The 27,110-nt window shown below is 38.8% G+C and overlaps 1 protein-coding gene across 1 annotated transcript; it reads right to left on the reverse strand.

The window, feature by feature from the left end:
• Positions 1-587: 587 nt before the first annotated feature.
• THAP12 (THAP domain containing 12) lies at positions 588-27,066 on the reverse strand. The gene is made up of 5 exons (XM_004279814.3): positions 26,666-27,066; positions 13,387-13,507; positions 9,652-9,759; positions 5,275-5,311; positions 588-3,765 (listed from the first exon to the last, which is right to left on the reverse strand). The coding sequence occupies exons 1-5, from the start codon at positions 26,752-26,754 to the stop codon at positions 1,832-1,834; spliced, it is 2,289 nt and encodes a 762-aa protein (XP_004279862.1). The 5' UTR covers positions 26,755-27,066; the 3' UTR covers positions 588-1,831.
• Positions 27,067-27,110: the final 44 nt, after the last annotated feature.

Consider the following 27,110-nt stretch of genomic DNA (forward strand, 5'->3'; position numbering starts at 1 on the left):
ATGACAGGCCCAGCTGTCCCATCTAGGCCCCCAGCCAATCTACCAGCTGAATGCAGGGTCCAGATGAGACCAGCAAAAGAACCACTCAACTAAACCACAAAACTGTAAACTTTTTTTCTAAGCCACTAGGTTTTGAGGCACCAATTAAGTAGTAATAGATAATTGATAATAAATTACCTTAACCCTCATAGCACAAGCTTAAGTGTCGTTTTATAGTTGAGGAAATATACCCAGATTATATAATCTGCCAAGGTCACACCACTATTAAGTGTCCTAAGAACTGTATGCAGCGATTAAAAGGCCAGCTCTGTGTCTCTTTTTCGGTCATCCTGCCATCATGAACCCATCAGTTCTTTCTGTCAAGGACAGAGGCACCTCTTAGAGCTCTGGATATAAGATAAACTCTGTTATCTTTTTTACAGCCTGCATGGGAAATGTGTCCTGATTTGACACATCTGCCAGGTTTGTCCACAACAGGGAAAGGCACTGCTATCAGTAAGACCCAGCACTCCGCAAATATACCCCCATCCTGTTTTCTGAAACTCAAATAACACTAACTTATCCCAACATAAAATAATGCAATGACATCTTTGCAATATTCATTCATTTACATTTTAGCCAGCAACAATTACGCAAACACTAACAATTTATATCAGGGGTCATACAGCATATAATACTTAAAACGTTAGATAAATCTTACATTTAATAATTTCACAATTAAAATGGCTTTTTTTTATTCCCCCAAGTAGTAAACCATACACCAAAAGAAAAAAAAAAAGACCTGATCTTCAATTGTGAAGGTGAGAAATATTTTTGAAAAGAGAATTTACCACAAGAATCTGTTTTGTCCCCATCAAAAACAATGTACCTGAACTTTAAACAAAATTCACATTTTATTTAGGTTGAAATAAACTATACAAAATTGATTTTCTTCACCAAAAATAACAGCAATATTTTCTATATTATTCCTAGATAAACCACAAAACACTTATTTTTGTAGGTTTTCTAGGTTTTGCTTGTAAATCAAGATGAGGCAGTAGATACAGTCACGGAAAAAGACAGAAGAAAACAGACAAACCGGTTGTCAGTATCCATGGTCTCTGATCCTGTCTTGACCATGAAACAGAAGTGTTCAACATATACCTGTCAAAAAGCTTATGAAGATGTAGGCTCAATAAAGGAATGTAAACAGCAACAATCAGATGTGGAACAACAATGGCAGGCTCTTCCATTCAAACTTTAACTATAACTTGTTCCTTCAACTTCATTTGATAAAGGCAAAATCTACACTGAAATCCCTGTTTGGTGAGCTCACACGTTTCTCTTACAGTCTGATCATTTTAACGGTCCCTTACAGATTTTTAACAGCATACTTAAAACTCCTACTATTCAAAGGTCAGTCATGAGCTTCACTGTAATGTTTTATAAAATGTATTCCTATCTCCCATACCTCCTCAAAATTTATTTCTTCAAAGAAATGATACCTAAGTACCTGACAACTGGATCCACAGTGACAAATGTTGTATCTAAAATGACTTAACTAATACAATTTCAAAGTGCCATTAGCAGAGATCACACAGAGTGTAACATGGTACTTTCAATGCTATCTTCTGGAAGAACAGTTAGGTCTCCAAAGCATGGGCCTTCAAACGGGCCATTTAAACAGGCAGATTATCAATGACTAATGTACTCAAAGGGAGGCCTACAGGTCAAGATATTCAGTGATTAAGTGGCCTACGTACACCTTACAACTTTTCTGTAAGATATTTTCAAATTTCTTACAGATTTTTTCAAATATCAAATATAAGAGAAAGCCTATGTTAAAAGTCTCTTAGGTATTTTCAATGGTTTCTGAATTATCTGTAGGAAGTTCTGACTTACTTGTATAGAGTTTGATATATGTATCCACCATTAAATCCAAATCGTGTTTTATATCAAAATTTATGTTAAGCAAAGCCAAGTTACTTGACCTTTGGTCTGTCAAAGTGTTCCTCAGGTATGCTTTGAGACGCTTTCGTCCATTTTCATAGCGTTCATTCTCAACCTTCATCACAGGAAGAATACACAGGACCTTCAGCAATGCATAAACATTAGGAAAAAACTTGATGTCTGGCAGATGAAGGGCTTCATAAATAGTGGATGGAAGTTCTATATCTTTCCCTCTGTGTTTCCACTTGATTCTCCAACAATGCAGCTCAGCAGAGAGTGTGTCAGGATTAGGTAAATCACTTCTGTACATGTCAGCGTGATGCTCCTCTGATGTATTGAATTTAAGCTGTCCCATGACTGAGGGTACGAGAGATAAGCATTTAAGAGCTTTGAGGTGTTGTTCTGAGAATATATCTTTCAGTTCCTGAATAATGTGTTCCACTGTTGGAACACTTAGAGTTTCTTTATAGTAACTCTCAGAGGTTAGCTGAGATTCCAGGTTACTGTGCTGAGCTCTGCGAAATTTCCCTGGGAGTTTCATCTGAATATCAAGTTTGGCTGCCAAATTTGTGGCTTCCTCAAACCAAAATTCATGATAAACTTCGATATTTTCCATCACTTCATTTAGTGAATGCAGCACTGCAGTCAAACTACTGGCTGCAAAGAAGACATCAGAAGTTTGCCCCTGAAGATTTTTCCCGAAGGCTCTTGTAAAAGATAGAACATTTTTAAGAACAACAATGGTAACGATGAAATCAAAATCTGTTACTGCACTACAGAGTACAAATGCTCGGCCAGCTATACAGTTATTCCATCTAACATTTGTGTCACTATTTATACCATCTAAACATAAAACAAGTGCTTGTAGGAGGTCCACTAAGATTTCAAAAGCATCATGCCTGCCTGTCCACTGAGAATGGCAAATTTCCTTCAGTTCTTTGCCCCTTTCTTCATTGTTCTGAAATAGGACAGAAATTACATTGTCAAGTTCTAAAAGCAGTTGTGGTGATCGATGGAAAAAAGAACAAACTTCCTCAATTGTTCCTAACGCGACAGATACTCCCATAACAGGCACTGATTTTGCCAACCACATATTTAAGGCACAGGAAGAGCAGAGTGTGTAGATAGCTTGGGGATATTTCTCTAAAAGTCTAGAAGCAACAACTTTCATTTTGGAAGAAAATCCACTGGACACAATGTAAGCCTGGCCACGACAGTACTCCATGTTTAATCCCCACTTCTCAGTTATCGTAGTGTGAAATTTCACAGCCAAAATTTCTGCATCAGCTTCATAAGGCAGGAAGCCCACAAATTCCTCTCTCAGGTTGTGAGCTTCGTCAACAAACCTCACCAACACAGGCAGGTGCTCTTCCCCTGCTATGTCCACCACGTCGTCAGTGACGATGGAAAAGAAGTGAGAGTCTCTCACTTCCCTGAGGGTTTCTTCCCGAATGCAGCTCTCACAGATCTCTAGCATCTGTTTCTGCTGTGTTTTTGAACAGAACAATGTGTTAACTGCTGTTGTCTCAAAGCGCTTTCTCAGAACCTCTTCACCAGAATTGATCCGGCACTCCAGCAGTGCTTGAAAGTTATCAGGAGTAAAGAGACCTTCTGGGATTTCATCAGCTTCATGTCCATCCAGAGGTATGTTCTGTTTTCCCATAAGAATCAAAATTTCAAATAAAGATTTTAAGTATTCTTTGTTTTCCTTCTCTTCAAGGGTTAAAGGTAAAATGTCTTCATCCTGCTCTTCACCCCCTTCTTCTGCACTGGGGTTCTGAGCATTGCTGTTGTTTATTTCCTTATGTTTTGGTTCCTGTTCAGAAGTTTCATCAACTGGAAAACAAAGAATTAATTTTATAAACAGGCTCATAAGGAATCATACAAACAAAAAAAATTACATTTTTGATTGGTTAAATATTTAAAACCCACAAATTCATTCATTCAACACTCATTGGGTACCTACTGGACCACAGACTAGGATACACAGGTTAAGATACACTCTAGTGGAGGAGACAAACACCGTGAATGGATATATTTTAATCCTGTATGTCAATGCTATCATGAGAGGAACAATTTCTTATAAACTTAATAAGGCACATCATATATACAGAGTAATAAAAGATAGTCCACGTCCTCACAAAAAGGAAGGGGAAGAGAACTAATATGTACTGAGGCACTGCGTTGGCATTTTATACGTAGCACACTGCTCCCTGTACAGGCACGTGGTATCAACCCCATTTGACAAATGAGGACAATAAATAATTGTCCAAGGTCACAGATGGAGGTGAAATTCAAATCCAAGCTTCTCTAGCTCCAAGGTACCTGCTGACATTGTTTCTATCAAACCATTAATCTACGCTTTTATATGGGAGATGAGACAATACAATATAAAGCATATTCATGCAATTTTTAGGGCTATATTAGAATATTAGAAATCTTAGCCTAATCTCTTCATATTTGGATGGGAAAACTGCGGCCCTGAGGTTAATAAGGCTCCTGACCATAGTCATACACACAACCCTGAAAGTCCTGACCCCTGTGGTCCCTTTAGGTTTATTTTTTAACCATCACGGCTTATTAGACACTCCAACAACAAAATGTGTGTAGTTTCCCAAATCTGGCATCCTGTTTCAAGGCACTGCACAGACTATCTTTCCCTCCTTTCTTTGCCTGAGTCCATGTCTCATCATCTATAAAGGGGGAAAATAATAGTACTTTCCTCAGGGCTACTATGAGAATTACATGAATTAATATAAGTAAAGCACTTATAATAATGACTTGGCACACAGTAAGCACTCAATAAAAAAAGTTATGTTAATAATAATAGTAGTAGGAGGAGGAGATAGGAAAGGAAGAGTAATAGTAATAACTGACAAGAACAGAAAAACCTTCCAGTCCTCATTCTTTAGTGACACAGCTCAGGCATCAGTACCTGGAGAACAGCTATTGTGACTCCTACTCTCTGTAAGCCCAAGTGTCTCAACAGCATTTATTCCTTAAATATTTACCAAGAACTTAGTATGCACTACACATTGGGTGGACAGAGATTCTGCTCCTTTCTTTCCCTACACTAGGACACTCTGCCTGTGTGCCTGCCATCCTTACCACACTGGGAGCACCTAGTGGAGAGAGAGAAGGCCAAGTGCATGCCATAGTGGCACTCAATAAAGACAAACTAAGACTTTATCTCACAGACAATTCAGACCACAGGACAATGCCTATCACACTCTTACATCATTCTCACAGCAGGTTTTTGGACATAAAACATATTTATTTGTCCTTACCAGGTCAAGGCCTTTTAAAAAGGCATTCAGAAGTTGAGTCATTAACACTATCACTTACTTTTTTTCTGTTTCAGTGTCCTGATTTCATCTTCACTCTAAATGACAAGAAAAAAATATCTTTGAGAAAACTGAACTCTAGTATTATCATCACAGACTCACAAGTAAAAAGTATATTATGAGTCAAATTTAATTCTTTTTTTTTTTTTTTGGCATGCGGGATCTTAGTTCCCTAACCAGGGATCAAACCCGTGCCCCCTGCAGTGGAAGCGCGGGGTCTTAACCACTGGACCAACAGGGAAGTCCCAAATTTAGCTCTTTTAAGAGCATGAATTCTTCATAAAGAATACATTCTTCAAACAGACAGATGACAGGAAAACTGGAACAATAATTTGTTAATGACTCCAAGTTTATAATAAAATACTAGAGGGTAAAGAATACATCATTTAACTTACTTTTATACCTATATCATCATAATTGGGGGTTACAAGTGTGTATTGGCTAATATTAATAAAAGGCATGAAAGTATATGATGGCATTTGAGGTCAAATCCAAGGGGCCATAAACCATGCCCCCCGCCCAATCTAACCCCTGGGATTGCCATGTAAAAGGGAGTTGCTGGATCCCAGAACCTAATACAAAAGCTATGAGAAACCTCTAGGAAGCAGAAAGTGACAGTGTCAATATGGAAGAGAAATGGATACATATAGCATAGAGAGCCAAGTGACATATACAGGGTTAGACTGAGGAAGAACTTTTCAATTATGTCCTTTTCTCTCCCTCTAACCCACTAGAATTCTTAGATCATAACCCATTCCATTACTATTGTGGGGCATGAAAGCAGCAGTACCAGTGACAGCTGGAGACGTCAAGGTGCCTGCTGGGTAGCACGGGACATGATATTGATAACAAGAATGTCAGCAGGTTAGCCAATCTGGAACATTCCCTCCTTATCCTATGGGCTGTGGAGTCACAAGGATGGCATATCTGGAAGAGTGTGCCTGCTGTAAGATATCTGAGGTTCCTTGAGGGGCAGAGCAGGGAAATGGTAGCTACAGGATGGGAAGTCGTTGAGCTCTTCACCCCTGGTTCATATGACTAAGAAAAAAGCTGAGGTGGAAGACTGTTGTGTAGTGTCAGCATTCAACTATAAGAAATCCCAGAAAAAAACAAATAAATAGAGGAGAAGAAATGCATGAAGAAATAAAAACTGAAGATTTCTCAGAACTTTAAGATGTACATCTGGATAAGAAAAAAACCTCCCATCTAGATACAGTTTAGTGAAATTTGAAATATCAAATATAAAGAAAAATGCTGAAGGCTGTGAAGGAGAAAAACGCAATCACCTAAAAAGGAACAAGAATCAGGCTGGCATCAGACTTCAATACCAATGATGGATGCAAAAAAACTAGAAAGAATATCACATAGACTATACATACCCTCTATGCATCAGTTAACAACATTTGGGGGAAAAAAGTTTTAAAAAATAAACCCATGTCTAGAAACTAAGAACAAAAATAATCTTATACTAAAGAAATAGGGGAAATTACAAAATACTCACAGATGAACAATAAAAGCACTACATGTCTAAAATTGTAGGATATAGCTAAAATATATTTAGACATTTATAGCTTTGAATATACATAAATGAGTTAAACATTCAAGAAGCTAAAAAAGAGCCAAAAAGCAAATCCTTCAAATCAAGAAGAAACCAATAAAACAGCTCATAAGTAAGGCAATCAGTGATAAAACTCACTACCGTTTCTTCGAAAAGACTACTAAAGTAATTTTAGGAGCAGAGAAAGGCAAGCGTCCTAAAATCCTAGATGAAGTTCATAAACTTTTGGAAACATATAGAACACAAGAAGAAAGAGAAACTACTAATAAACAAACAGAAATGGTAATCAAAATATTCCCTCATCCACCCAAAGCGCTAATGGTTTTACCAAAGTTCAACCTAACTTTCAAGAGCAGACAATAGCTACCTTATACAAGTTTTTCTGGAAAAATTAGGAGAGGGAAAAAAGAAAAGCTATCTAAATTATTTTATGAGGCTAACAGAACCTTGATATCATAACTGGATAAAAGGAATACATGAAAAGAAATTATAGGCCAACACTTATAAATGCAAAACCGTAGATAAAATACTGACCAACTGAATCAAACAGTGTATGAAAATGAAGGGAGATATACTGCAATCAATTAGGGTTCATCATAGGAATGCAAAGATGGTTCAACAACAGAAAATCCATCAATGTTATTCACAGCATTAAAGAACAAAAAAAATGAGAACTCAACAGATGCAATGAAAGTATTGATAAGTTCAACAAGTTATGATAAAAGCTGTGAATGTGAGGACTAGAAGGAAATGAAGGGAATTTCTTTAACTTGATAAAAATTATCTAACAATACCAACAAAACTATCATACTTAATGGAATAAGGCAAGTGTACCAGCAGTGACATTACTGGGACTACTCAATACAGTACTAGAGGTGATCTTGACTAAACAATAAGACAGGCTACAGAAAAAATTAAAATTGGAAGAACTGAAAGAAGAGGCAAATTTGTCCTTATTTGTAGATGATACAATCAACTACATAGAAAACTCAGTAGACTATTAGAATTAATAAAAAGGGATCTTCAAAATTGGTGGAAACAATCTCTCAACCAGAAATACATTATCTATATCAACAAAAACCATAAGGTATTTAGGAAGTAATTAATCTAAGGTAATTGGGAGATTGGGATTGACATATATACACTACTATGTATAAAACAGATAACTAATAAGAACCTGCTGTATAAAAATTAAATTAAATTAAAAAAAATTAATCTAAGGAAGGATGTACACGTTCTCTTCTAAAGAACTGCAACAGGGCTTCCCTGGTGGCACAGTGGTTGAGGGTCCACCTGCCGATGCAGGGGACATGGGTTCATGCCCCGGTCCAGGAGGATCCCACATGCCGCGGAGCGGCTGGGCCCCATGAGCCATGGCTGCTGAGCCTGCGCATCTAGAGCCTGTGCTCCGCAACGGGAGAGGCCACAACAGTGAGAGGCCCAAGTACCGCAAAAAAAAAAAAAAGAACTGCAACAAAAACCCTGAATTTTTTTCAAATTTTTTACTTTTTGCACTCCTGAAAGTGTTTTAATAGTCTTTTCAAAGAACCAGTAGTTTTGTCAATGATTGCTACTACTTGATAGCTATTCTATTGGGTTTTTTTTTTTCAGTTTATGGATAAGACTAATTAACATTGTAAAAATATTAATTCAAAGTACTTATAATGAAAATCTCAACAGAATTTCTAGAACATGACAAAAGGATTCTCAAATTCACATGGACAAATAAAGGTCTACAAATAGCTAAGACAATTTTGAAAAAGAAGAATTAAGAAATCATCCTTTTTGAAAATAAGATATAATATAAAGCGATGGTAATTTTAAAAAGTGTGGTATAGCTGTAAACAAACAAATCTTCCAGTGGAACATAACAGAGTTCCCAGAAACAGCCTTGCATATATGTAAACTTGGTATACGACAGAGGTGGCACCTTACACCAGACGGATTAACAGACCATGTTGGGAAAACTTGATCTCTATTAAGAGAAAAATAAAATTAGGTCTCTACTGGACACCACACATACAAATTTAAATGGATCACAGATCTAAATATGAAAGGTAAACAGAGAAGAAAATGAGGAAAATTGGACAGTTATATTAAAAAAGCGCATAGTCGGTGGACTGAAATGACATATTAAGTGCACTAGCATGGATACAAAAGGGAGGGGAGGAAAGGAAATGGTAATAATGGAAGAAGGAAAGAAAATAAACAAACAAGGGACTTCCTGGTGGCAATGATGACAGAAAGCAATGGTCTGAGGAGTCTGAGTAATTTAATTCTGTTCATTTGAGGTCAACAAAAAACAGACAGGTTTCAAGGTTATCAAAGGTTTGTAAAAACATGCAAAAAGATGCCACATACAGATATTTAAAAGCTTTTTGTAAACCCTGTCAGTACTTAATAGTGATAGAACCCTTATTTCTAGTAAAACTACCCATGTCTTAACTTTCACTTATCCCTTTGTGCTTAATTCTGGATATATACCTCAGCCCCATTTTCTTTACTACAAAAGAAAAGGTGGGTTTTTTTTTTTTCTTCTTCCCTGGAAGAGAATGAGTTAGGAGCCTGTAATTAACAGCATACTTTGGCTCAAGTCAACGAGTATCAATTGGCTAAATTTGAAGAAGATTTTCCAACGTAAATACTAAAACAAACTAATCATCTTATGTCCACACTACTTCAACAATAACCATAGCATTAATTTCCCATAATGCTACCTCTGGAGTAGATAGTAACTTGGTCCCATTTTTACATGAATGCATCTATATTTGATTTCATAATATTATAGAGGATAGGAAATCTGGAAGCACACTGACATACCAATTCTTTTATTCGTTTTCTGTGTCTACTGTGTGGATTATTCAAATGGCTGGTAAGATCAAATATTGTTGGTATTGCATTATCTCGAAGAACTGTCCTATAAGGGCTCTGAAAAAGAAAAATGTGTTAATTCAGAGACTGTCCTTAAGAATGTATCACACATAAATAAAATTCTAGTGTTAATGATTTCCCCAGTACTCCTTCAACTCTAATTCTAAAGTGTAGAGACTTGTAGAATGGATGATGTCAGTCCAGATCCACTCATTATTTCTAACTCTTTTTGCATTTGCCCTTCTGGCAATCTTTCTACTATAAATGAAGGAACTGAATTGATGGTAGGCATAAAAAATAAAATGTATTTGCACTTTACATATATTTTTCTGATTCAATCTCCCAGCTACTTTTCTGTTCTTCTATGAGCCCACAAAACACAGCAGGCACAAAAGTTTCTCAAATAATCTATCCGCCTGTATGTTTTATAATAATTCTTCCCTCCTTTACCTGCTGTTCACTCCACCTTTGCTACTATTACTGAGAAGCATCAAGGCACCATGAAATAATATTGGACTAGGACACAGGAGACTTAGGGGCTAGTCCAAATCCTACCAGTGACTCACTCTCAGACCCTGACTAAATTCTTTCCCTTTCTAGACTCAGTTTCCTCTTCTTAATAAAACTCAGGTACTGAATTAGATCAGTATTTCCCAAAATGAAGTTATTCACATACTAATGATCATAATGTTTGCCATTTCAGTTACACAACCATCTATACTTTTTCATAATCCACTCACTTTTTTAGTTAACATTATCTTAAGCAATAAAAACTATACAATAATGATTTGATGAGCTAGTTATACTTTTAACACATATTACAAAACTTCTAAAATAAAAATTGGTTCATGTGCCACCTGAAATCACTCATATACCACAAGTGATATACATAATCACACTTCTGCAAACACTGAACTAGGTACTTCTAAATTCCCTTCTAATTCTAATGTTCTTATCATTGAAGGATGACCATTCTCTATCTTAATTCCTCTTAACCTAATCCAACCTGGCTAGAAGTTAGATGCATACTTAGATGGTGACAGTCTTCCACAGCCAGACCAGAGGAGGTCAGGTAGGGACAAGAAGTTTATTAAGAGGTAGAGTAACAGATGAATAACTGCTACTACATTTCCCTAGCTAGTCCAAAGAAACAGTGCCTTTAATTTCTTCCCAAATTTGCACTGAAATTTATTCCCAAATTTGCACTGATAAAAACAAAATACACTTCAGTTTAAAAAGCTTTTGTAGGAGCAGTGATTGTCTCAAAGATGACTAATAGGGCTTCCCTGGTGGCGCAGTGGTTGAGAGTCCGCCTGCCGATGCAGGGGACACGGGTTCGTGCCCCGGTCCGGGAGGATCCCACGTGCCGCGGAGCGGCTGGGCTCGTGAGCCACGGCCGATGAGCCTGTGCGTCCGGAGCCTGTGCTCCACAACGGGAGAGGCCACAACAGTGAGAGGCCCGTGTACAGCAAAAAAAAAATACAAAAAAAAAAAAAAAGATGACTAATAAAGCGTATTCAAAGTATATGCCAAACAAAAATAACAATTCCTATGTTTTTGCACCCAAGGAAAGGTTAGGAAAATATGATGGAAAAATATATAATTAAAGGGAACACACTATCTTAGGTTTCATCTGAAGAGTTGTTAAACACATTTGGGAAGAATTTCTATTTACAGTCAATGTTTTCTAGTTCAATCCCAAGCCTCATAGAAAACACAAAGAAGAAAATCTATTTCTTAAGGATGTTCAGCTTCTAGTGTTGGGCCAATATCCTGAGTCTACTACGGAGTTTGAATCAGGGATTGATTTTGGACACAATCAGTGAAGGGAACAAAAACTATACTATACCCCAAGTGTCTCATCTTTCCTACTTAGCAAACATCTCAAAAAGCAAAGATATCCACATACACAGTAAATTCTTGATATTTTACCAATTAAATAGAGGAGGGATAAAACATTGTAAAGACTTTAAAAATTCAAATAAAATTAATTTGCTACAAGGAAAGATATTATAGACCAGAAAACAATATATGAATAAAAAACATGCAATTTTTTACATCTATTTATAAGTACACATGCCAATAAGGGTTATATTCAATTCGTGTGCATGATAATTTTTATTCAGTATCAAGATTTAATCTTTATTAAGCTGATTTAAGGTTTGAGCATAAAGTAATGATCTTACTCTAGCAACAAAGATAATATCTGGCTCTCGTTGAACTAGCCACAAATGTTTACTGAGGAGATCTTAAATGCCAAACTAATGAAGTCAAAACTCTTAAAACATCTGGGTATAAGTATTAGATAATCCAGATTTAACAGCAATATCTTCTACATGTGTAGAAAGAAAATATCTCACATTTGCATTAATTGATCCAAGATTAAAGAATTATGTGGAAATTTAAAAAGTGAAAATAGTTCTGTTCTATCCTCTAACTATAAGCAAGAATATGAGTGAACTATATTTTATATTTCTCACATTAGTCTTATTGGAATTAACTAATTAAGAGACCATATTTATTAATAAAATAAAAATGTAAAAATGCATACGGCTTGTGTATTTAAAATAATTTGGGATATTTTTACTTAATGTCAAGAACATAAAGTTTGCCTTTTAAACATATGAAATCTCTTATTTTGATCATTATTACCCTCTTAACAAAGCAAGGCAAAAATATCCCTCAAATATTTGTGATTAAACTGTTGAACCGGAATTGGCTCACCTCCCAATGACTTCACAAGTATCTGCTTCAATTAATTTTGAGAAATAAAATAACCCAATCATTCTTTAGTTTTCTGATGCCTCTGCAAAATGTATCTGAAAAAAATATCAAAATAAATTGCTGCATAACAATATATAGTGTACCTTCAAATCAAGTTTATGTCTATCCCAATAACTGAGATGATACATGTTTTAATACCTAAACAAGAATATATTATTTGTTTAACAAAACTGTCTTCCTAACTAGTTAAGTGTTTCAAGTCTGCTTCATTTCAATCAAATCTGTCCTATTTGTGCCTTTTATGAATCGTAGCAATAACAGAATCACAGAGGGTTAAAAGTCTTAGACCTCAAGAATTATCTGATCTAATTTCTTCATTAGAAATTGGGGCTCAGAGAGGGGAAGTGACTTGGCCAAAAATCACAGTTAACAGTAGCAAGGCTGAGAGAGTCAGGTTTTGATATGAAATTGCAAATTACTGATGGAAACGTTTTTTCACATTAATTGCATGATTTGCTTCCTGTTGTGTCCAGCAAATAAAAATTAAGGGTTGGTTCTAACAGTACATACAAAACTTTGAAAACAAAGAGCTCTATTCCTTGATGAAGATTTCACTCATAAAAAAGCTCTAGAGAAGCTGATCCAAATAAAAATGCCAACTTTACTTTAAATATACACATTTATACTCATCTAAAATTTTCTGAAGGCTACAAAAGTTTAAAAGTGGCTACCTCTGGTGAGTAGGAATGGGGCATCAGAAACAGAAGGGTTTAGAAAATAAAAACAGGTTTTTAAGAACAAAATAGATACTATTAAGCTCCAAATTTGTCTTCATCTTAAAAAAAAAAAGTGGCAGGCTGTAAGGATACTCTCCAACATTAATATATAAAGCTTTACATTCCAACCAAATAGTAAGTGAGAGGATACGAAACAAAAAAAACAAGCCCTCTGGTTACTTACAGTTCTACAGATCATAGAAGTCTCAAAGTGTTTGGCACACAATCGATAATGTTTATTTAGTTGATCAGGTGTTTTATCTTCTAAGTCTGCTCTCCTACAGTTCTCCACCCACTTCTGGCATCTATAAAAGTAAAACCAAAATACAATAATGGAATATGAGCTCAACACTTAAATTTCAGCATTCAATTTTAAGGTAAATATCTATTATGGACAATGGATTCCTGCTCCCCTATAACCAAAGAACATAACATAATTTGGAGAAGCTGATTAATAACAAAACGAGAGCTGGAAGAAACCTCAGAAATCATTTAGTACGTTCAATTAAAGACAAGGTTAAGAAGTAACTCACTCAGAGTCATGTACAAAATCAGCAGCAAAACTAGAACCTAAACCTGAATCTTTCAACTCCCAGGACATCCTAGCATCAGAGAGGACTCAATCATCAGCAATACAAGCAAAAAACTGCGCAACCATGAGGCCAATGGCTTAACATTCCCCTCAGGATTTCAACTTAAACAAGCATATGAAAAGACACGGTCATTGTAGAAAATTAGTAAGTAGATGTTCTATAAATAACTAGTTGATTATGGAAGCATGATGGCTGTATTCATCTGCTTTATTATAAACATGATTATCTACAATGATGTACAAACTAGATTGCAAGCTCCATGAATGCATGGATTGTGTCTACACAATCTAGTACACAGACAATGTTAAAGATAGTGAATGAGACAAAGTCCACGTCCTCTTGGTGCTTAAATATCTGCAAAAAAACATCATCATCATCTTCTTCTTCATCATCATGCTTCTTCTTCTTTTTCATCATCATGCTTCTTCTTCTTTTTCTTCATCATCATGCTTCTTCTTCTTTTTCTTCATCATCATCATCATCATCACAATGCTTATTAAGCACTTATTAAGAGCCAGACACTATTCTAAATTATTTCCAAAGGGGATAGAAATGTTCTATGTACCTAAAAAGGCAAAAATAGGCTCTACTGGTAGAAATTTCAGGAAAACAAAATTGAATATAAGTTGATTAAAAAAAAAGAAACAAAAACAAAGGGAGTACTATTATTATTATCCCCCTTGTGCAGATGAAGAAACGAAGGCACAGAAATGTTAAGTAATTTGTTAAAGGTTACAACTAGATCTTTCCTTCATTCTTCAAGCTTCTAAGAATAAAAGTCCACCATGAATATATAGTGTCACAAACTTGAAAACATATTTATTTTATAATTACATCATAGTATATTTTCTTATGTCTTAACATTACAAATTTACCCCTAAACACACACAACACTCTGACACTTAATTTGCTCCACTCTCAATATGTAAAACCATGGTGAAATGTCGATTACCTAACCTAAAATAAAACCACACCTAAATTGTTCAGCATCTCATTTGACCAAGAAGTAATACTATACACAGTAATGATGACTAAGATGTCCATATTTTAATCATAGTTTTACACAGCTGTACAATATGATTATAAATATTTCATGTTTCAACATCTAAATTATTTGGTATAAAAACTCTTACCATAAAATAATTTGCCATATTGCTAGAGTTAAGTTTGTTTTTTAATACTTAAATCTCTGAAGACCTTCTACACAGAACACTACTGTCTGTATTATTTCTGAACTAAGTTGAAGTAGCTTTCTGGTAAAAAGAACACTCAGATTCAATCAAGAAAGGTTGAGCATCACTTTGTTATAAAGCAGAAACTAACACACCATTGTAAAGCAATTATACTCCAATAAAGATATTTTAAAAAAAGAGAAAGGTTGAGCAGAGAGGCCAATTAACTACACCTACATGTTCCATATCAAATACCTAGAAATAAACCTAGTGAAAGATGTGTAAGACCTCTAACAGAAAAAAATTTTTTAAATAGCTTAAATAAATGGAGGGATATACAAGTTCATGGATTGGTACACTGAATCCTAAAGATACTGGACTTCCCTCGTGGCGCAGTGGTTAAGAATCCACCTGCCACTGCAGGGGACATGGGTTCGATCCCTGGTCCAGGAAGATCCCACATGCTGTGGAGCAACTAAGCCCGTGCACCACAACTACTGAGCCTGCGCTCTAGAGCCCATGTGCCGCAACTACTGAGCCCTCGTGCTGCAACTACTGAAGCCCGCAGGCCTAGAGCCCATGCTTCACAAGAGAAGCCACCCAATGAGAAGCCCGCGCACCACAACGAAGAGTAGCCCCCACTTGACGCAACTACAGAAAGCCCGTGTGCAGCAATGAAGACCCAAAGCAGCAAGAAAAAAAAAAAAAGATATCAATTCTCCTCCAAATGATTTACTGATTTAATACAATCACAACAAGTTCTTTTGGGCATGTCTCTGTGTGTGTGTGTGTGTGTGTGTGTGTGTGTGTGTGTGTGTGCGTGTGTGTGAGAGTCAGAGAGAGAGAGACAGAGAGAGATACAGAGAGAAATGACAAAGATCATTCTAAAACTTTACACAGAAATTCAAAGGACCAAGCATAGTCAAGACAATCTTGGGGAAAAAAAGTTGAAAGACTTATACTACCAGACAGTAAGACTTATTATAAAGGTTATTAAGACAGTGTGGTTGGTATTGGCACAAGGATAAAACAATGGAACAAAATCAAGAGCTGTGGATGCTTAAGACAAAGGTAACACTGCACAGCAGTGAAGTCAAATTTTTTCAATAGTGCTGAATGGGATATCCATATGAAAAACAATGAATCTTGACCTGTATTGTTACACCATATACAAAAAAATAAATTCCAAGTGAATTGTAGATCTAAATATAAAAGGTAAAACAAAGTTCCTAAAAGATAACACAGTAGACCATCTTCATCACCTTGGCACAAAGATCTCTTAAAAAGGCAACAGAAAACATAAACTCTAGAGGAAAAGATGAATACATCAGGCTACTTTAGAGTTAATAACTTTTCTTCATTAAAAGAAGTCACTTAAGAGTGAAACGGCAACCCACAAAATGGAAGAAGGTATCTGCAATACACAAATCCAACAACGAATTCATATCCAAAATATATATGAAGAACTCCTACAAATAAATCAGACAACCCAATATAAAAATGGGCAAGAGACTTGAACAGGCAATTAACAATAAAGAGCTGGCCAATACACATGAAAAAAATGCTCAGTAAAAAAAAATAATAATAGGACTTCCCTGGTGGAGCGGTGGTTAAGAATCCACCTGCCAATGCAGGAGACACGGATTCAAGCCCTGGTCAGGGAAGATCCCACATGCTGCGAAGCAACTAAGCCCATGCGCCACAACTACTGAGTCTGCGCTCTAGAGCGTGCGAGCCACAACTACTGAACCCACGTGCCACAACTACTGAAGCCCGTGTGCCTAGAGCCCATGCTCCGCAACAAGAGAAGCCACCACAATGAGAAGCCCCTGCTCACCGCAACTAAAGAAAGTCCTCATGCAGCAATGAAGACCCAACACAGCCAAAAATAAGATATAAATAAATAAATTTAAAAAAAATAATAAACAATTTTTTCAAAAGCTCAATCTCATTAGTCATGAGGAAAATACTAATTAAAACTGTAAATATTACTACATACTCATATGAATGACTATGATATAAAAGAAATAATACCAAATGTTGATGAGAAGGTGAAACAACTTGGCCCATCAAGGGTGGAAAGGATAAACTGTGGTATACTATTATATATAGACTACTATGGCAATGGGAATGAATGAACTAGCTAGATCTCACAAACATAATGTTGAGCACAATAAGCCAGGAGTACATACTATGTGATTCCTTTCATATTAAGTTCAAGAGTAGGCAAAACTCATCTATGGTGATTGTGCAGAAAAAGAGTTAACACAGCAGGCCTGAGACTGCTATCCTCAGAAAGGCTTGTTTTTAAGGCTGGTCTTTTGGCTGATGTCTGGGAACTTGGCTGGTAAACAGTTTCCTACACTGACATAAAACTTCTTCTAACTGATAAGGTGACTTATGGCGCCTAGACTGTGCAAACAGTATGACCTTTAATGAGCACCTGCCTTCCTTCTGGGAGTCTGGAATTTTAGCATATGCTAAGCAGAGTGTGTCTAAATGACCAGACCTCAATAAAAACTTTGGGCACTGGGTCTCTAACGGGCTTCTCTGGGCAGAAACATGGCACACATGTTGCATTTCATTGGTGGGGCAAGTGGGATCTGAGTGGCCCCTCAAGGGAGGGAGAGAGCATAAGGAAGCCTACACATGGATCCTTCCATACTCTACCTGTGTCTTTTTCCGCTCATGATCCAGATGTGTGTTCTTATTACATTGCTGTAATAAATCTTAGCTGTGAGTACAATTAAACACTGAGTTCCATGAGTCCTGGTAAATCTCTGGATATGGGGGTGGCTTGGAGACCCCCAAAACGGTAATGATAGTGAGAACAGTGGATACATTTGGGGAGAGGTAATGACTAGGAGTGGGCACAAAGGAGGCTTCTGAGGTGCTCGTAATGTTCTATATCTCGAATGTAACCTGGGTATATTCATTTTGTAAAAATTCATCAAGTTCTAGACTACCATTTTTGCACTTTTTCCTATGTATGTCATACACCAATAAAACAGCTCCCCATCACTCTTCCCCTTCTCCTCAATAACCAACTAATCTAATGTGTGTGAAGTCAAACAGCATCTACTATGGGGGAGAGTAGGGCCACAGGGGAGAGGAAGTTTGGGATGTTAGTAACATTCCATTTTTTTTAAATCTGGGTAAAAGTTTCATGGACATGTTACTCTGAAAATCTAACAAGCCATACACTTATGATTTGTGATCTTCTGTATATATATGTTTTACATCAATAAGTTATAAAAATTACATATAACCACAAGCCTTTTTTACATGCATACATGTATTTGTTTTGTTTTGTTTTGTTTTAGTAGTAGTTATGAGACTTGTGGCTAGATCTTGGGGGTTTTTTTCATACATGTATTTGTGTATGTGTTAAGATGTATACACACACTTACAGTTATCTCTCAATTATTTTTTTTAACCAATGTCTTCCCTGTCCTAGCTCTCCTTGTCGCTGTTCTGTGCCCTGTACTCCAGATTCTGTAGACTTTTTTTTTTCCCTTGGCAGAGTGTAATGACTCCCCAAATCCATCTACTTCCAAACTAGTCTTCCCTTTCTCTCACCCCTTCTCCAAGTGTAAAATGCTTTTAAAAAGCCAATTTGAGAATATCTTTCCCTGCTTAAGATCCTTTAGTGACTTCCCGTTACCCTTAGGATAAAGAACCTCACGTCTCGTAAGATTCTGTACAATCTAGATCTTGTCGACCTTTCCCTCTTCATATCGCCACCCACCCTTGCACTCTGCCCCCTCACATGCCTTACTTCAGTTTCATGAATGCACTGTGATCCCTTTTATCCTAGAGCTGTTCCCCATGCTGTTTATTCAACCTAGAATCCTCTTCATTGCTTTTCACTTCCTTTCCAAAGCCTTTGCAAACATCAGCCGTCAGATCTTAGCTCAAACGTCACTTATTGAGGAAAACTTTTCAGATTTGAAGAGTATGTACCCCCCCACACACACCCAGATAGGTAAAACTCCTCTACCTCTCTGTACAGTAGTCTCCCCCTTATCCGTGGGGATATATTCCAAGACCCTCAGGGGACGCCTGAAACCACGTATAGTACCAAACCCTATATATACTATGTTTTTCCAATACTAACGGGTGGGTAGTGTATACAGTGTGGATGTGCTGGACGAAGGGATGATTCACATTCTGGGCAGGACAGAGTGGGACGGTGCAAGATTTCATCATGGCTACCCAGGACAGCTAAAAGTTATGAATTTCATCCTGCCAAATCCAATGGTCACTTTCTATCCTCACTTTCACTCTTTCAGTACTATTCAACCATCATTGACCACTCCTTTTTAAGTTTTGTTTGTAATATTTTCCTTCAATTGTCTTCAACTTATGCAGAATTTCCAAACCATATTCCAAGGAACACTAGTCAAAGAACTGTTCCAATAAAAAAAAAAAAAAGAAGGTTTCACGGTCAAGTAAGTTTGGATAATACTACATACTTTATCCTACATTTGGGTTTTAGATATTCCTGTAGGACCTTGAATAAGTTAGCTAACCTCTCTGTGTCTGCTTTGCTCATCTGAAAGTGTTCCCAGTGAATTTAAGGTTCTTGCCTCCTCGCAAAAGAATGTGAAGATGATGTGATAGGTAAGAAGTAGATTTACTGGACTTCCATGGTGGTGCAGTGGTTAAGAACCCGCCTGCCAATGCAGGGGACACGGGTTCGAGCCCTGGTCCAGGAAGATCCCACAAGCTGCGGAGCAACTAAGCCCGTGCAACACAACTACTGAGCCTGTGCTTTACAGCCCTGCAAGCCACAACTACTGAAGCCCGGGTGCCTAGAGCCTGTGCTCCACAACAAGAGAAGCCACTGCAATGAGAAGCCCACGCACTGCAACAAAGAGTAGCCCCTGCTCGCCGCAACTAGAGAAAAGCCTGTGTGCAACAACAAAAGACCCAATGCAGCCAAAAATAAATAACTAAATAAATTTTTAAAAAGAATGGGATTTATTTAGAGAGAAACACACTCTACAGTGTGGGCCATCTCAGAAGGCGAGAGGCCTTGGGAAACACACTCCATAGACAGAGTGTGGGCCATCTCAGAAGGCAACAGAACCTCAAAATATGGCATCGTTAGTTTTTATGGGCTGGGTAATTTCATAGGCTAATAAGTGGGAGGATTATTCCAACTATTTGGGGGGGGCGGGGAGGGGGCGGGAATTTCCAGAAATTAGGCCACCTCCCACTTTCGGGCCTTTTATGGTTGGCCTCAGAACTGTCATGGCGCTGGTGGGTGTGTCATTTAGCTAATATATTACAATGAGCATATAATGAGGCTCAAGGTCTACTGGAAGTTGAATCTTCCGCCATCTTGGATCTAGTTGGTTCTAACCAGTTTTTGTCATGTCCTATGGCTAGCTGGTTCTAATAAGTTTTTGTCATGTCCTATGGCTATGTCATTCTTTTAAAGGTTGTGCCCTGCCCCCTTCCCTCCTGTTTCAAACTATCTCAAAATTTATTGCAAGGGTTAATTGAAATAGTGTACATAAAACACATAGAATAGTACCTGGCACACAGAATAAAGTATTCTCTAAGTATTATTGTTATTATTACAACTCACAGCATTGTTTGGAGGATTAAATGAGAGCGTATGAAAGTACTTTAAGACTGTACCTTACAGAAGTGATTCTCAAACTTCGTAATCTCAGGACCCCTTTACCTCTTAAATTATTAACTATCTAAAGAACTTTTGTTTATGTGCATTTTACCTAACAATGTTCATAATTATAGAAACTAAAACTTAGAATTTTAAAAAATATTTATTAATTCATTAAAAATAGCAATCCCATTACATGTTAACATAGAAAACATTTTAATAAAATAACTATTTTTCCAAAACAAAAAACATTTAGTGAAAAGAATGGCACTGTTCACCATCTTTGCAAATCTCTTTAATGTCTAACTTAACAGAAGATACCTAGATTCTCACATCTGCTTTTGTATTTAATCTGCTGCCAAATGTTATTCTGGTTGACTTCAACCAAAGACAATGACTCCTCAATGCCATGTAGTTTCAAAGGTTATTACAATATTCCTCTGTTTCCCATTTAGTTGTGGATGTTCTTTGATAGGACACTGGAAGTCCACAAGTGGTGGTTTCTTAAAGATTAGCTGCAATGTGGAATCTGAAACCAGACCAATGAGCCTTTTCACAGTTTCATTAAAATCCATTAGTCTAACTTGCACTTTGAATAGAACTTTTATCCATGCATGTCTTTGTAAAATCATGAATTTATCAGTTTGAGTTAGGCAGACCATCGGAATGGTAACACATTTCACTATACAATATATTAAAAGTCACATTTATCAATATCACCACTGATCGCATCAGAAAAGTCTAAATATTAGAGAGCTGTCAAGCTCAAAGTGATGAATATAAATTTTCCAAAATTCTAATTTTTCCTTGAATGCTTGGCTGTCAGTTGCTTTCCTTGAAGTGGCAGGCTTATTTTTGTTCATTTCCAAGAAAATATCTACCAAACACCTGCATCTGAATAATCACAGTTAGAAAATTTTATAGAACACAAAATGTAATTTATCTGAGCAGTGATTTCACAATGTTACGTAGCCCCTAAAAAACTCCACTGTGCACTCCTGAGAGAATGAGCATGAAAAAAGCAAATAATATCAGTGTTATTATGAAGTAGTTTTTACCTTGTAGACTCCTTGAAAGGGTCTTGGAGACCCTCACAAGTGCCTGGGAAACCACCGTTTTACATTTTACATCTTAGAGCACATCAACTCTCAATTAACTTTGATTAAATTACCAAAGAAACTTGGAAGACCTCACTAGCTCAGGGATGAGTCAGTACTAACTGCCTGAGGAGGAAGGAGAGCCCTTTAACTGCCCAACTCTCTCTAATAATAAGAGCAATTCATTAGCTCTACCTTTACCTGGTCTGGGGATGAGTTCCACTGTAACCTGCCCCCAGGTTCCTGCCAAGCTTGGGCATTAGTCAAGCCATCCTGGGGCAATCATGATTCAGGCGTTTTTCTTTTTAAACTTTAACTTTAGGTAATCTATCTCCCTGCCACTGCCCTAAGGTGAGTTGATTCTATTATTTTATATTTTTTAAAAAGTACATTAATGCCACTTTTTCTAAACCAATGAGATATTAGAGTATGAAATTCCACATAGTGCCGTTTATTGATTACACTCTTGAATTTTTTTTTTTTTTTTTGCGGTACGCGGGCCTCTCGCTGTTGTGACCTCTCCCGTTGTGGAGCACAGGCTCCGGATGCGCAGGCTCGGCGGCCATGGCTCATGGGCCCAGCCGCTCCGCGGCATGTGGGATCCTCTCGGACCGGGGCACGAACCCGTGTCCCCTGCATCGGCAGGCGGACTCCCAACCACTGCGCCACCAGGGAAGCCCTACACTCTTGAATTTTAAGTTACCTCTAAATAGATGTTTCTAAAAGTGTGCAAGGCATTTATAAATATGAATGGGAAATGTACTATTTAATAGCATTAAATATACTTATCTTTATTGTTAGTTAACAATGTGAGTTAACTTTTGAATAATAGGTAGGGTGGCAATATCACCTTTTATCAATCCTCCCTACAACCCATTTACAGAAAAAAAAAACTAGTTATAATCACTAACCCTAAGAATACTGTTATTAATTCAATAAACAACTCTGGAAACTATGTACTCCTTTATTATAATTAACTCTGGGCACAGTGGGAAAAAACTGTCAAATTCAGTAGAATTTGAAATCCTATAGTATTGACCTTTGGTTCAGAAAAAAGTTAAGACCTTTAATACACTGTTAAGTAAAATAAGCCAGACACAAAAGGACTATTATTGTATGATTCCACTCACAGTATGAGTAGAAAGTACCTAAAACAGACAAATTCATGGAGACTGAAAAGTTGACTGGGATATGAGGAGTTATTGCTTAATGGTTAGAGTTTTTGCTCAGGGTAATGAAAAAGCTGTGGAAATAAAGTGGTGATGATTGCAGAACACAGTGAATGTAACTAATGCCACTGAATTATACACTCAAAAATAGTTTTAAAAAAATGGTTAAAATGGCAAATTTTATGTTATACTACTGCCATTTTTTTTTTTTTTTTTTTGTGGTACGCGGGCCCAGCCGCTCCGCGGCACGTGGGATCTTCCCGGACCGGGGCACGAACCCGTGTCCCCTGCATCGGCAGTCGGACTCTCAACCACTGCGCCACCAGGGAAGCCCACTACTGCCATTTTATATAAGGGACTTGAGCATCCATGGATTTTGGTATCCGCGGTGGTGGTGGGGGTCCTGGAATTAGTCCCCTGCAGATACCAACGGACAACAGTATATTTTTATCAAAAAATTTAAAAATTAATAATGTAACATACCAAAAGCCACTGAATTGCACACTTTAAGTGGGTGAATTGTACGGTATGTGAATATCTCAATAAAGATTTTTTTTAAATAAATTTACTTATTTTATTTATTTATTTTAGGCTGCATTGGGTCTTCATTGCTGGGCACGGGCTTTCTCTAGTCGCAGAGTGGGGGCTACTCTTCGTTGCGGTGCACGGGCTTCTCATTGTGGTGGCTTCTCTTGTTGCGGAGCACAGGCTCTAGGCGTGGGCTTCAGTAGTTGTGGCTCACGGGATCTATAGCACAGGCTCAGTAGTTGTGGCGCACGGGATTAGTTGCTCCGCGGCATGTGGGATCTTCCCTGACCAGGGCTCCAACCCGTGTCGCCTGCATTGGCAGGCGTATTCTTAACCACTGTGCCACCAGGGAAGCCCAATAAAGATGTTTTCTTAAAAAAATTAAGAAAAGTTCATAATTTGGTCTTGAAATACTCAAGGGGCTCTTACATAAAAAGGGCACCAGGGACCTCCTTGGCGGTCCAGTGGTTAAAACTCCACACTTCCACTCTAGGGGGCACGGGTTTGATCCCTAGTTGGGGAACTAAGATCCCGCATGCCGCACGGCAAGGCCAAAAATAAATTAAATAAAATAATAAAATTTAAAAATAAAATAAAACAGGGAACGGCTTTGTTCATTGTCACCCTAAGAACAAAACTAGGACCTCCCAAACATAAATTATAGGGAGGCACATTTCCACTCAATAAAAGGAAGAAACAATAGCCAATGCTGTCCAGAATCCTCAAGTATCCCCTCACAAAGCAGAGAAACTGGTACTGGGAGTGTTTTAGCAAAGGCTCACCTGTCAGAAATGCGCAGGATCCCTAAAGGGTCCATAAAAAATTTGACATGAAATTGTGTCGATGTCTTCTCTCAACGGTCCTTACATTAGATTCCCAAAGGGGACAGAGACCCAAAAAAGGTTTAAAAGCCACTATTCTTGAGGGAATTCTGACACTTCAAAGGATACTGCACTAGATCTAAAAACTCCTTCCAAATCTGAGACTGTAAGCCCCTAAAGGACATACTCCCTGACTAAGAAGTATAATGAAAAGAGTATCCACTACCTATGAACATGAACAACCTGTGGTCCAGAATTGACTAGTGGTGTCCTCATTACGCAAGTGAAATATACTCCCAATTTGTCTCAAAGGAAGATAATGCTGAATGGAGTGAGGCTCAGGCAGATTAAGATGCTCCTCTTCTCTGCTCCCACAGAACCCAACAGCTTTTCCTCACTCTCTTGAGCTAGTTCCTCCTCATCTCCCGGAATTTTAAACACTAGGAACACCCCAGGGCTCAATCCTCATACCTACTCTGCTTTATTTACCTGGTTCCACGGTTTTAAATACCCTCTATAAATTGAGAACACCCATATTTACAATCTCCAGTCTGGAAGTCTCTAAATTCCTGACTTGTATATCTTTTTATGGTTTTAGCTCTTAAATATTTAGATCATTGATCTAAATATGGACCATTTTGAGTTCACTGATGTATATAGTATGAAGACATCTATTCTTGAATGTCTATCAGGCCTCTCAAACTTCACGTCCTAAACCAAACTTTTAATATTCCTCCACCAAACCTTCTCCTCCCTGTCTTCCATAGCTCAATAAAGGCTCAGATTAAAAATCTTAGAGTCATTCTTGACTTCAGTTTTTCTCTTACAACCTACATCTACACCATTAACAAATCCTGTTGGTTTCACCTTCCAAAATATATCTCAAATGCAACTACTTACCACCTCCTCCTCTATTAACCTGGATTATCGCAATTGCCTTTAACTGGCCTTTCTGCTCCCACCTCTGCCTCCCTACAATGTATTTAACAAGTACCCAGTGATCCTGTTTAAAGTATACGTCTCTCCCCTCTAAACCCTTCCACGACTTCCTATTTCACTCAGTATAAATGCCATAGTGCTTTCCACCGCCTACAATGGCCTACACAATTTGCCCCTACCACATACACACACACATTTTTCTGGTCTCATCTTTTCCTCTCCCTCCTTCCTTAAACCAGCTTCAGCAGTCCAACCAGACTTCTGGTTGACCTCTAACAAGCATGCCCTGCCTATGCATTTACTGTTTCCAGAGACTGAAATGCTCTTCCCCTAGATACCTCCATGGCTGACCCCCTAACCTACTTCTGGTCTTTGCTCAAATACACCCTCTTAGTGAAGCCTTCTCTGATAATCCGATTTAAAATAGCAATCGTGCCTCCCCTGCTACTCCTATTCCCCTACCCTATCTCCCATCAAACACTTGCTTTTTCTCCATAGTATTTATCACCGTCTGACACAAGGTATATTTACTTATTTCACCCCACTAGAACGTAAACTCCATGACAGCAGGGACTTCGATTTATTTATCTGTACCCTCCCAGTGCTCAGAATAATGCCTAGTACCTAGTAGGCCTTCGATAGATATTTGTAGAACTAATAAACAGCATGCTATATTATAATCGCTTGCTTACATATCTGCCTCCTTAATGGACTGTAAGCTTTCTGCAGGCAGCACCGCTACCTCGTTCACTGTGAATTTCCAGTACCTCTAATGTTAGTGCCCTAGCACACAGTAGGTGTTGATCTGAAATGAATGAATCAACAAGGGATGCCAAGGAAAAAATCCTCAGCCTTTCAAACACAGTCCCTACTCTACCACTCTCTAAATACAAGTCAGAGCGTGTGGGTTACCTCAGAGAAGAGGTTTCAATACCAACTCCCATGCCCTCTTGCGTACCCCGCCCCCGCCCCACCCCCCGTTATCCCCACATTAACCAAGTGAGATAATGAGTAACGGTCAGAGCCAGAATATGAACCATGAACAAGTCCGAAGGAGGAAGTAGTTGTGACCTGACTTGAGATCAAAGGTGGCCGGACTCCAAAAAGAAACACTGTCCCGGGGGTAGAAGGGCCCCGGTGACCACAACCATAGAATCCAAGTCCCTCTTTTGACAGCTGGGGAAACTAAAGCCCAGGGAGGACAGAGACTTGTCCGAGGTCACACGAGCTCATCAGGGCGAGAACCCACCTTACCCCGCCCTCGCCGCCCCAGTTGCCTCTAATTTCGGGTGGAGCCCTACGCGCCGAGCCCCCGCGGGCGCACGTGCTCCAAGGCCCTAGAGCGCCACCCCGCCCACGGCTAGAGGCCCGCTCCCCACCTCGGAGCCGGACTGGGGTCGACAACTGTGCCCCCCCAGCCCCTCTTAGCCCCGGAGCCTGCCCGGGGTCGGCGGTTGGCAGCGCGCATCGCGGAGGAGGGCCCGGGCTGCCAGCTCCGCGCCCACCGCTCACCTGGCTGGATCCCGCGGGAACCTGAAAAAGGCCAGGTCCGACTGCGTGCTCTTCCGCGTGCAGTTGGGGGCCGCGCAGAAGTTCGGCATCGTTGTCTGCCCGCCGGCCGGCCCAGCCCTCCCCTCCCCGCCTCCTCAGGGCAGCCCGCCCGCCCGTCGGGGCCGGGGAGGGGAGCCAGGCCGGCCGGCCGGCTCGTTAGGGCCGGCGCGCCGGGGGGAGGGGCGGGCGGGAGAGAAGCCGCGAGGGGCAGGAGGGGCGCCGCGGTCCGAGGCCGGGCTGGGGATGCGGCTCGACAGTGCTGTGAGCGGCCGGGAGGATTTACCGCCGCCGCCGCCGCTGGTGCACCTCCCGCCCGCCCGGGACGCTGCCGCCTCCTTCCCACAATGCACCCTGGCGCCCGTGGGTGCCCTCTCTTCCCTCAGCCTTCCTCCCCGTCCCCTCCTTT

The sequence above is a fragment of the Orcinus orca genome, chromosome 8, assembly GCF_937001465.1.
Source record: "Orcinus orca chromosome 8, mOrcOrc1.1, whole genome shotgun sequence".
NCBI lineage: Eukaryota > Metazoa > Chordata > Mammalia > Artiodactyla > Delphinidae > Orcinus > Orcinus orca.